General features: G+C 43.1%; 1 protein-coding gene across 3 annotated transcripts in view; it reads right to left on the minus strand.

The window, feature by feature from the left end:
* SMCHD1 (structural maintenance of chromosomes flexible hinge domain containing 1) overlaps positions 1-12,520 on the minus strand; it is a 621,656-nt gene that overhangs the window by 125,693 nt on the left and 483,443 nt on the right. For all 3 annotated transcript variants that reach the window (XM_077492529.1, XM_077492527.1, XM_077492528.1), the window contains 2 exons: positions 9,032-9,167; positions 7,068-7,187 (listed from right to left, as the gene is read on the minus strand). In XM_077492529.1, the coding sequence (XP_077348655.1) occupies positions 7,068-7,187; positions 9,032-9,167 (256 nt within the window). The remainder of the gene's footprint in view (positions 1-7,067; positions 7,188-9,031; positions 9,168-12,520) is intronic.

Raw genomic sequence — 12,520 nt, forward strand, 5'->3', positions numbered from 1 at the left:
CAGGAGAGGACTAGGCAGAACATGTAAAAACAGCAAGACTGCACAGCACCGCCCAGGGGGGTGGTCCCACTGGCTATAATCCCTCACCCTGCTTCCTGCAGCTCAGTTCGTCAAAAAGTAGGAGGGGTGGGTGCTGTGTCCACCAATGAACTTCAGAGAAAAGGTTTTTATGGTGAGTACAAAAATCCAATTTTCTTTTTTGTTCATTGTTGGATACAGCTCCTTTAAATCTTGTGAGAAAAACGGGGTAACTGCGCTAGAATAAAAGGAAAACAATTGAACCACAACAAGCAGCAACGTACAGTGCGATAACACAAAAAGTCAATAAAATAGAGAAAGCTGAGCTATAAATTTTGAGTCCATAAATCAAACGTGATGTCAGAAAATAGTGTGAAGGTTGTAGTCACTGATGAATCACAACACCGTAGTGTGCATGTACAAACAGATAAATTATCCAACCACCTGAGCGGTTGATTATGCTTACCAAACAGCAAGAGTTAAAAGCAGGTGGCTTGAACCCAGACTGGGCCTTTTAAACTCACAGAAGACCACAAACCTTTGTTTGTCCTGATATCCGTAGCTTTTCAGTAGATGCTCAGGAAGAGAAAAGGACTAGCCATAGTGTAATATATTCCAAACTCAATTAATTTATTAAGTATATATTGCACTTACAATTGCGTAGTAATAAAATGCATAAAAAGGTTGTCGGCCGGAATATACGAACATGAACGGAGCTCGTCCTCCTAGTTAGATCGAGTGGTGACGTCACTACATGCCTCCCTCCAGATGCGTTTTGTCATCAACAGATGTTTTCAATGGGGAACGGGCAGCGTAGCAACTCATCATCTTAAATACAAAGACCAGGCCTTGTTCTGAGTTACTGGATCTGGGGACGCCATATTGATTGTGGGCAAATTTTCCCTAACTATTAAAAACAAGGATAGTTGTATCCATAGCGCTTCAAAAAAAACAAACGTTATTATTTTGTTAAAAAATAAAAACAATATTAGATCTTTCAGAACGATTATCAATACCCTGAAAGATCTAATATTTTTGACCACCACCACGGAGGTAGTGGTGGTCGAAACGGAGGGGTTACGTATCGAACCCCTTGCACAAATGTAATCACCAATGAGTGAGTTGCCAAGGGACGTTGGAAAAAGACAGCCAAGGCTGATATCTGCCCCTTAATGGTGCTTAAGACAAGTTTCTGATCCACTCCTCGCTGGATCCTGGAAACTGAGTATGTGCACAGACGCCACCCCATTGCCTCACATATGGAGAAGTAAGCCTTCCACGTACAATGGTAAATCTTCTGAGAAGATTACTTGCATGCCCTCAGCATAGTGGAAATTACCGAGTCTGACAGACCTCGGTCCCTTAGTACCTGACTTTCAACAGCAATGCCGTTAAAACCAGCGACGGTAAAGCAGGATGAAGTATCAGACCTTGCGAACATCCGCCACCAGTCGTACTAGGTTGGCGTACCAAGGAAGCCGAGGCCAATCTGGGGCAATCAGAATTACTGGAATCCCCTTGGCCTCCACCCTGCGCAGCAGACGTGGCAGGAGCTTTAGTGGAGGGAAGGCATAAATCAGCCGATAATGTCCCTATGGAGCCACCAACGCATCTGACTCGTCCGCCCAGGGGTCTCTTGTCCTGGACACAAACCTCTGCACCTTCTGACTGAGCCGAGAGGCCAAGAGATCCACTGTGTCCAAGTGTGCCCCACTTTAGGCAAATAAGCCAGAATACATCTGGATGCAACAACCATTCCCTTTGGTCCAGCATTTGACGACTTAGGTAGTCCATCTGCCAGTTTTCTACGCCCCGGGATGTATATGGCTGTCATGTGCCGATCTGCCCACTGTAGGATGTGAGCGAACTCCCGTGCTGCAGCCAAGCTCCTTGTTCCTCCTTGATGGTTGACGTACACCACCGTCGCTGCGTTGTCTGACTGGATCCTAACCAGACGGCCCTGCAGCCTCCGTGACCATGTGGAGAGACACCGCCTGATCGCCACGCAGCTCGAGCACATTGATCGGCAGTTGGGATTCTTCCCACGTCCAAAGGCCCTGGGCCGACTGTACGACCAACCCCCCCCCCCCCAACCAGTCAGGCTGGTGTACATTGTGATCACCGTCCAATGGAGAGGAAGGAACGATCTCCCGGACCGAATGGCCGGTGACCTGAGCCACCAGAGAAGGGAATCCCTGACTGGCTGGCTCACCCGAGTTTGATAATCCAGGGACAACGAAGATATGTCACATTTTGACAAAATCTCCTTTTGCAAGACTCGAGTGTGAAATTGAGCATACGGGTCCACTTCAAAAGTGGCTACCATGAGGCCCAGGACTCGCATGCAGAAGTGCAACGACGACCACCTGCATTTCACCAATAACTTCACCGTAGCTTGGAGAGTCTGCAGCTTGTCTGAAAGGAGAAAAACTCTCGCTTCTGAGGAGTCCAGCAGTAAGCCCAGGTACTCCAGGCATTGAGTCGGCACTAACACTGACTTTTTTAGGTTCAGTACCCAACCAAACTCCCAGATAGTCTGTATGGTGATCGCTATATCCTCCCTTAATTCTGAGGCGGAAGCTGCCCCCAGGAGGAGGTCGTCTAGGTAACCCACGATTGCGATCCCACGTTGCTTTAACAATGCCAGAATTGGGGCTAACACCTTGGTGAAGTTTTGGGGTGCTGACGCCAGGCCAAAAGGGAGCGCCACAAATTGATAGTGCTCTTCCTGACTGCAAATCTCAGAAACCTCTGTTGCCTGAAGCATATGGGTACAAGTATACGTCCTTGATAGCCAAGGATGGCAGGAAGTCCCCCTGATGAAGTGCAGCAACCACAGGGCGAACTGATTTCACCCTGAGCCTTTTGCACTTTCACAAAGCTGTTGAGGGCCTTGAGGTCCAGGATTAGACGTATCCCTTCCTTCTTTGGGACTACAAATAGATTGAAGTAGAAACCCTGAAACCTTTCCAGCGTCGGTACAGGTACTATCACCCTGCGCAGTAGGTCTGTACTGCCCCGAACAGGGTTTCCCGACGAGCCAGAAGCAGAGGACGGTTGGAGGGAAAGAATCTGTTTGGTGGACAAGAAGCAAACTATCTTGTATCCCAATGAAACCAGTTTGCACACCCATTGGTCGGACAGTAGGGAGGTCCACCGAGCTGCAAACTCCCAAAGGTGACCCCCCCACCCGTGAGTTGGGTGGGGGCAAACCTTCATGCGGTAACATTTTTGCTTGCAGACTTGTTTAAAATAAATCTTTCAATTCAAGTGAAAAATATGGCAGAAAGAAAGAAAGAAGCATCTATTTTCCTAAGCAAAACTGGGCAGGTGACTTTGCATTCACTTCTCCTGTATGCAGAATTATAATATTAGGTTGCTTCATCATCATTAAAGCAGCAATAATCCCAAAATAGTAAATGTAATATTTCAGCTCACCATTCATTATATGTGGTGACTGCATTTGGTTTGTGCTTTTATCTGGTGATATGGCCAGTAAAACACCTCCTGTATTAGGGTGTCTTCCCTCTGGATGAAGCAGTATCAGTTTGGGGGAATGCGGGCGTGTAGTGTTCAATGCAATAGCAGATTAAAATACACTATCAAAGTGAAGCTAAACTCCAGCTAATACTTAAAGTGATTGTATAGTCTGTTATTTTTATAGCAAGAAAAAAGAAGCTTGCTATGGGCACACCCATGCTGAGCTGCAGCATTGTGTGTCCATTCAGATATGAAGCTGCATTTCAGTCCTGCCCCCTCACTTTCCTGATTGGTTGACTTTGCATGAAGAATGCATGAAGATAAAAAAAAAAACCTTCTGACTTTACAAATCCTTTAATAAGCAGTTACAGAAACAGGTTTTTCATTTTGGGATAAATGTTTTACATTTTTTTTAAACTGATCATTGTAAGGACCTTGTCAGTGTTAAATGACTTGTCTCCACATTCTAACTGCTATATCTGCAGGACAGCCTGCTTTGTTGAGGAAAAAAAAAAAAAAAAAAGAATGAAAGCCTAAAAAAAAAAAAAACTCAATACAACCATCACATCTACAAATTGGTAAGCTGCAATATAATATACTGCTGATGGGTTTAATACCACTTTAAACTGTGTCCCTCCATGGATGACAGAAATTATAAAAATGATTTGGGAAATTATAACAAGGCAAAGAAACATCTAAAAGGATCTGCTAACGATATAACTGTGCTTTTCAATTTGGTGAAAGGCAGTGTGCAAGTCAGCCAAATTAATCTTTTATTTGGCTGACTTTTGTAAACTAAAATCTGAATGCTATAAGCTAGTGTATTTTTGCACATTATAGCTGCTGGCATGGCTTTACCAAGTATGACATCAGTATGTACCAACCCCATTTGCCAATAAAACAATCCTGACCCATCCCAGGCATGACCACTTGACCTCTGAACATCTAGTATCTACTGTATATGTGGTATGTGTTGAGCCTCCAAGTTGAAAGCAGAGGCCTCTAAGACTAGGACTTTTTTTCTACACATCCTACAGATGCTCGATTGGATCGAGATCTGGAGAATTTGGAGGCCAAGTCAACACCTCAAAAGAACCTGCTATGTTCCTCAAACAATTATTGAACCATTTTTGCAGCGTGGCATTATCCTGCTGAAAAAGGGCACTGCCATCATCGAATACTGTTTCCATAAAGGGGTGTACTTGGTTAGCAACAATTTTTAGGTAGGTGGTACATGTCAAGTAACATCTACATGAATGGCAGATCCCAAGGTTCCCAGCAGAACATTTCTCAAAGCACACTACCACTGTTAGTTTGCCTTCTTCCAATACTGCATCCTGGTGCCATCTCTTGCCCGGGTAAATGATGCGCATGCATCCGGCCATCCACATGATTTAAAAGAAAATGTGATTCATCACACCAAGCCACCTTCTTCTGTTGCTCCGTGGTCCAATTGTTATGCTCAAGTGCCCATTGTTGGCTCTTTTAGCTGTGAACATTGGTAAGCATGGGCATCCTGACTGGTCTGAGGCTACGCAGCCCCATACACAACTGTGATGCCCATTTTTTCTGCTTTCAACACATCAATTTCAGGGACAACCTCTCTACTTGTTGCCCAATATATCCCACCGACTTTCAGATACTATTCTAACGGACAATGTTATTTTTCTTAACCTGTCAGTGTTCATAGGGCTAATATCAGTAGTTGCAAAGAAGATAGACAAAAGTGCAAAAAGCTAAAAAAAAAAACTGTAAGAACCTTATAAGCTGTTCAGGAGACTTGGAAGTGACAGCTAACTGTTGTCAGTTCAAACCTGTGAGGTCTGAGAGTGGATGAAGGAGACAATACTCGAGAGCTAGAAACCCTAAATGAAAAATAAACTCAAGACTGAATATTTTGTTTTAGTTTTGAGCAATGTTAGGACCTCTGTTTACTGGTTCTAAATGTTGTGCTTCCTAGCTCAGTCACTGAATAGTAAACCATCCTTATCTTAGTGCAGTTAGCATTAAGGTGATCAGGGAATTGGTGGGTTTTTCTTAGTCGTTAAGCAAAGCAAAACAAAATGTTAAAACTTTTCATTGTAGAGTACATATGTCTGCAGTTTATAGGATAACTATAAGCAATTATTAATTTTTTTGTTGTGTATGGAGTGGAGAGAGATTCAAGCCTCTGTTTTTCTTGTGTAAATATGATCTGTGATATTGTGTAAAGTCATCAATGGGGGCACTAGTTCTGGAGACCCTTGTGACAATCAAGGATTTCACAATTTGAGGAATTTCCTCTCACTTAAAAAAAAACATTCACAGGCATTAAATATGAAAAAAATATATGCAGCGCTACCTCACTTCCTCAAAAAACTAAAATAGCATGAAAAATTACGATAACCCTGATGCAGAGAAAACTGTGCAAATAAGCAAATATAAAACAATATAAAGTGATACGTGCAATATAAAACAAAATTCAAAATGCAATATAAATAAACACTATAATGCAGAATCAAAGTGCAGTATAATCAATACAAATAATCAGTGCAGTACAGTGTCCAAATAACAGCAATGTTCATAAAAGTGCAAAACGTGCAGATGGTTCATAAATCATACGAACAATCAGTGCTGGTGGACCTATTATATTGATGGGCTGACATTACGAGGAGAGGAGAAAGCAGCCAGTGGGACACACACATTACGCTGGATTTGGCCATTAATGGTCTTTACTGGAGGTGAGAGGCTGGGGGAAATAGGTGGTGCACAAGCCTAAGCAGTGAATGATTGGTGGACTGTCATAGTTTTTTCCGAGCTACTTGTTTGGAGGAGTTTATTTTCCACTGCATGGATTTATTATATGATCACAGCATCTTGGAATTCATATTGCACTGATTGTTCGTATGATTTATGAACCATCTGCACGTTTTGCACTTTTATGAACATTGCTGTTATTTGGACACTGTACTGCACTGATTATTTGTATTGATTACATTACAACTTGATTCTGCATTATAGTGTTTATTTATTTATATTGCATTTTGAATTTTGTTTTATATTGCGCGTATCACTTTATATTGTTTTATATTTGCTTATTTGCACAGTTTTCGCTGCATCAGGGTTATCGTCATTTTTCATGCTATTTTCGTTTTTTGAGGAAGTGAGGTAGCTCTGCATATATTTTTTCATATTTATTTCAGTTTGGTGTTGAGATCACTTTCTATGCTGGCTGCTTCCCCTTACTGATCCTTTCATTAGCACTAGTGGAGTATACTAGTATATTTTTTTATTTATTATTTTTTTTGGGTTGTGCGCATTAGCACTTTACTTTGTAGTATTATTCACAGGCATTAATCCCTCCCTTAATCTATCAAAAAAGACCTTTAGGCCTACTTTCATTCCAGGTGGCATTGTTGATCAGTACAATAAGAGATTGGATCTCCCAAATGGTGACCCAGATAGCAATAAAAGCTTGACATAGGTTCCATCTCTTCCCCACCAAATCAGAATCTAGGAAAACAAAAGTTTCTCCTTTAGTTATATTTTTATATTACTGTCTGACTGACAAAAAGGTAGGCTGAACTTACTCTTATATTCCACGAGAAGTAGATTTGTTGCATCAAACAGGCTTCTATAAGTCTTTACAGACTTGGTCAGCTGGTCCTTCTCTTTAGTAAGCTGTGCCATCTCTTGTTGTTTTTTGAAATCTAGACAAAAATAGGAATGTTATTGAAAATGTTATAATTTACTTTTGTATAAATCTGTTCAAAAAGTCATTATGGTGCTATTATAACTATTATAACTCATTAATCAGTGTAGTACTATCAATCCAAATATATAAAAAATAACCAACCATATACAAAAACGTGCAATATATCGAATGTAACTATAAAAATAAAAATCACAGTTCAATAATAGTCATGAAAATGTGTCCCAATATGAACACATACTAAAGTCCTCTGTGCAATTTGTATTTATGCTGCGTAAACACGATCTCACATTCCGACAACAAAATCCATGTTTTTTTTCTGACGGATGTTGGCTCAAACTTGTCTTGCATACACACGGTCACACAAATGTTGGAAATTCTGAATGTCAAGAACGCAGTGACGTACGACGAGCCAAGAAAATCGAGGTTCAATAGCCACTGCAGCTCTTCTGCTTGATTCATGACATGTGTGGAACATTGTGCATCGGAAATTGCGTACACATGATCAGAATTTCTGACAAAAGCTTTTGTTGTTGGAAAATTTGAGATCCAGATCTCAAATTTTGTTTGTCGGAAATTCCGACGGAAAATGTCCGATGGAGCCTACACATGGTCGGAACTTCTGACAACAAGTTCCCATCGAACATTTGTTGTCGGAAATTACGATCGTGTGTACACAGCATTAGTGTGTGTTCATACTGGGGCACAGCTCCACCAGACAGGGCTGGCCCTGGTACCATGTGATCGCTGTGACCAATCACAGCAATTGCATGTCATTTGTACACAATGGCATTCATTCATAGCCATAAGTGTGATTGGTCACAGTGATCACAGCGCATCTATACCATGTAATAGCTGCAGCCAATCACAGTTATCACAGGAGGTGTCTGTTGTAAATCAGAAATCACACCAAAAACGTATGTACACGTTTTTAATGAGATTCCATTGAAGACTTTGGAGCAAAAAATGCCCCGAGCTGCATGTAAAAAATGCACCTTTCCAAAAAATGCACTGGAGGAAACTGCATAGATGTGAACGTGACCCATAAAAACGAATGTTAAATAGACTGTAGTGCGTTTGCGCAAATATGAAAATGCACTGAAGAATGCATAGGTGTGCACCCAGCCTTAAGTATTTAATCTCCCAGTAGTACGGATGAGAATAGGCACAACAGGAAGCCCCCTGACCCTAATGATCTTAATGCATGGCAGGGTAAAACTTTTAATGACTGGGTTATTAAATCAGATTCAGGTTACCTAAATTTCTCTGATCCCAAGGTTTTTGCTGCTAAAATGCATGAATAATGCAGTACAGTGGAATAAAATGACGGCAACTCAAAAAATAACTGTTCATAGAATATCATTCGGGCTAGTTAATATTTATAATTACTTTTATGAATTTCAACAAATTTTGTTGATGGATTGGTATTAATACAGTCACACTGAATTAAAGATTACTTCAAGATTTGCCAAAGATTATAATCTCAACTAATCATAGTTGGAATTAAGCTAATCAACAAATGTACATATATCACATGTATCAAGAGGTGGAGCCCTGCATAAGACATATTGTAGTTCAGGGGCATATACTATATGTTAATGCTAATAAAGCAGTGAATCTGACTGTCACTACGCTTAAATCTTCAATGTATGCATTTTATAAATTACAGCGACTGATTCACCAGAAGTGAATGTTTGTTGAAAGACACATTTGCCGCTTTATAAACATGCCCATTGTGTTTAGTCTTGTATACATTTCATAAAAAAAACTAAAATATATTGAGCAATATTTTACAATTTGTTCAACAACCACACCAACAAAGCTTGAAAATGTTCACATTACCATTGTAAAACATAAAAGGAAGATAAAACGGTGAAATTTCCCCTGGTACTGGTGGTACTGGATGTAACTCGAGATAGAACTGAACTTGATATTCAGTGCTGTCTGTCCCAGGGCTGTTTTCAGCAAGTACAAGCCCCTGAAATGGATATTAGGAAAAAAAAAAGAAATTAGGTTTATCATTATTATTATAATACAAAAAAAATAAAGACTCAATAATAAACTGTTGCCAGCTGCATGTGTAGTATGAAACGTTCATGTATCAGTTAACATTAAAGTAACATTTAAAATGTTACCTTTTTTCTTAAAGCATGGGTTCTTATATATTTTTGCAAGGGCCTATTCAGACTTGTCCATTTTCAAACAGCAAAAAACAGGATTTTTTGTACTCACCGTAAAATCCTTTTCTCTTATATTCACCAACTGACACAGCTACTCTCTTAGCCATTGGGTTGTTACACCACCTTTAGGAGAAGACTAGGCACAACAAATGATGAAAAACACAGAACTTTTAGTTCCGCCCAGGGAGCGCTCCCTTAGGTAACAACCCCCCAGCCTACCATGCAGCCCTCAGTACGTCAACAAGCAGTATAACTTAAAGAAAATTAGGAGGGGCGGGGGCTGTGTCAGTCAATGAATTACAGAGAAAAGGATTTTACGGTGAGTACAAAAAAATCCTATTTTCTCTTATATTCACCAACTGACACATCTCCTCTCTTAGCCATTGGGATGTCCCCAAGCAGTGCCAAAACGAGGGGTGGGAAAACAGCATACAAACTTCATCCACCATGGCAAGTGGGAACTAGTATAACTTTATCCACAAAAACGACAGTGTGTGGGAAAAAAAACACCAAAAAAACAGGGTGCTCCTCAACAGAGACACTACCCTCGAACTGCACCAAAAAACTGCAGTAACAAATGCAGCCGTGCATTAACTTAAGGGTACTGTGTTTTTTCCCCCAAAAAATGGAAAAAAGGAAAAATTGCATATGCAAGTGCAACTATACAACCGCTTGCAAAACTTTGCGGCCAAAACAGGCATCAGCCGATGGACTGACATCTACCTTGTGGAACTTTGTAAACATGTGGACAGACGACCAGGTCGCCGCTTTACACACTTGAGCGACAGGCGCTTGATGTCGGAAGGCCCCAGGTATTCTGATTGCCCTTTTGGAGTGGGCCATGACTGGAAACGGTGGCCCCTTCAAGGTGTAGTACTGTATTACAATCTGTCTGATCCACCTGGAAATGGTGGCCGACGAGACCGACATGCCTTTCTTTGGACCAGCCACCGAAACTAACAGGGAGTCTGACTTCCGGGAAGGGAGCTGCAGCAGACAAATACACCCTCAGAGCCCGAACCACGTCCAGGGAAAGGAGGGCCTCCTCCTCAGGATGTGTCGGCTTAGGACACAGAGATGGTAACACAATGTCCTCACTGATGTGAAACGCCGGACACAACACCACCATATCCTTGTGGATAACCAGATAGGGCGACTTGCGGGACAAGGCCGCCAGTTCCGAAACCCTCCTGGCCGATGCGATGGCCACTAGAAAGGCCACTTTCTGGGAAAGAGTCAGAAGGATCTCTCTGATATTTTCAAATGGCGGTTTTTGCAGCGCCGACAACACCAGATTCAGATACCACGGAGGCAATGGTGGACGCACCGGAGGAACTACATGCAGGACCCCTTGGACAAAAGTGCTCACTAGAGAGTGAGACACCAGCGGTCGCTGAAAACAAGACAGCCAAAGCTGAGATTTGTCCTTTTACTTGTGCTCAAGGCCAATTTCTGGTCTACTCCTTGCTGAAGAAACAGCAGGATCCTGGATATAGAAAAGGAGCACGGATGCCATCCTTTCTCCTCATGCATGGAGATGATATATCTTCCGAGAAGATTTCCGTGGTCTCAGCATAGTTGGGATCACCGAGTCCGAAAGACCTCGGTTGCTCAACACCTGGCTCTCAATAGCCATGCCGTTAAATCCAATGATGGTAAAGCAGGATGGCAAATCGGACCTTGAGACAGAAGGTCTTCTTGTAACGGCAGTCGCCAGGGGGCGCCTGCCACCAGGTGCACCAGGTCTGCATACCAGGGACGCTGGGGCCAATCTGCAGCCATCAGAATTACTGGAATCCCCTCCACTCTGCGAAGCAGACGTGGTAACAGTTTCAGCGGAAGAAAGGCATAGATCAGCTGGTACTGACCCCACGGAGCCACCAGCGCGTCTGACGCGTCTGCCCATGGATCTCTTTTCCTGGACACGAATCTCGGCACTGTCCGGTTGAAAGGGGAGGCCAGAAGTTCCACGTCTGCTGTGCCCCACCTCAGGCAGAGTAGCCAGAACACCTCCGGATGCAATGCCCATTCTCCTGAGTCCAGTATCTGGCGACTTAGATAGTCCACCTGCCAGTTCTCCACTCATGGTATGTAAATGGCCATCAGGGCCCACCGAAGTATGCGAGTGACCTCCCGTGCGGTGGCCGAGCTTCTTGTTCCTCCTTGACGATTGACGTATGCCACAGCCGTGGCGTTGTCTGACTTGAACCTGATCGGATGCCTTCGAAACCTTATCAACCGTGTGGAGAGGCATAGCCTGATCCCTTTCAGTTCAAGCAGATTGATCGGCAACTTGGATTCCTCTGCTGACCAGAGGCACTGGGTCGACTGAACTCCTATTACTCCACCCCAGCTGGATAGGATGGCGTCCGTTGTGATCACTGTCCATTTCAGAGGTAGGAATGACTTCCCGGACTGAAGTACCGGGGACCTCAGCCACCAGATCAGAGTCCCTGACTAACTGGCTCACCTGAATCTGCCGATGCAGGGACAATGGAGATTTGTCCCATTTTGTCAAAATCTCCTTCTGCAGGACTCTGGTGTGGAACTGGGCATATGGTACTGCCTCGAAGGAGGCCACCATGAGTCCCAGGACTGGCATGCAGAAGCGTAGCGACGAGCACTTGCGGTTCATCAACAGTTTTACCAAGGCTCAGTCTGCAGCTTGTCTGAAGGGAGAAACACTCTCGCTTCCGTGGAGTCCAGCAGTAAGCCTAGGTACTCCAAACTGAGTCGGTACGATCGCTGACTTCTTTAGGTTCAACAGCCACCCAAATTCCTGCATGGTCTGCATGGTGATCGCTACATCCTCCTCTAACTCTGAGGCGGAAGATGCTCTCAGGAGGAGATTGTGTAGGTATCCCATGTTTGCGATACCGCGTTGCCGTAGCAACACCAAAACAGGAGCCAATACCTTGGTAAAGACTCGGGGGGCTGATGCCAAGCCAAAAGGAAGAGCCACAAACTGGTAGTGGGCTTCCCTGACTGCAAATCGCAGATACTTCTGATGCCGGAGGCATATGGGTATGTGCAGGTACGCATACTGGATGTCTAAGGATGCCAGGGAGTCCCCTTGATGGAGTGCAGCGACCACTGAGCAAACTGATTCTATTCTGAACCTCTGTACTTTTACAAAGTAATTGAGGGCTTT

Source organism: Lithobates pipiens, unplaced genomic scaffold (assembly GCF_037356315.1).
Source record: "Lithobates pipiens isolate NorthernLeopardFrog02 unplaced genomic scaffold, aLitPip1_a1.2 Scaffold_19, whole genome shotgun sequence".
Classification (NCBI taxonomy): domain Eukaryota; kingdom Metazoa; phylum Chordata; class Amphibia; order Anura; family Ranidae; genus Lithobates; species Lithobates pipiens.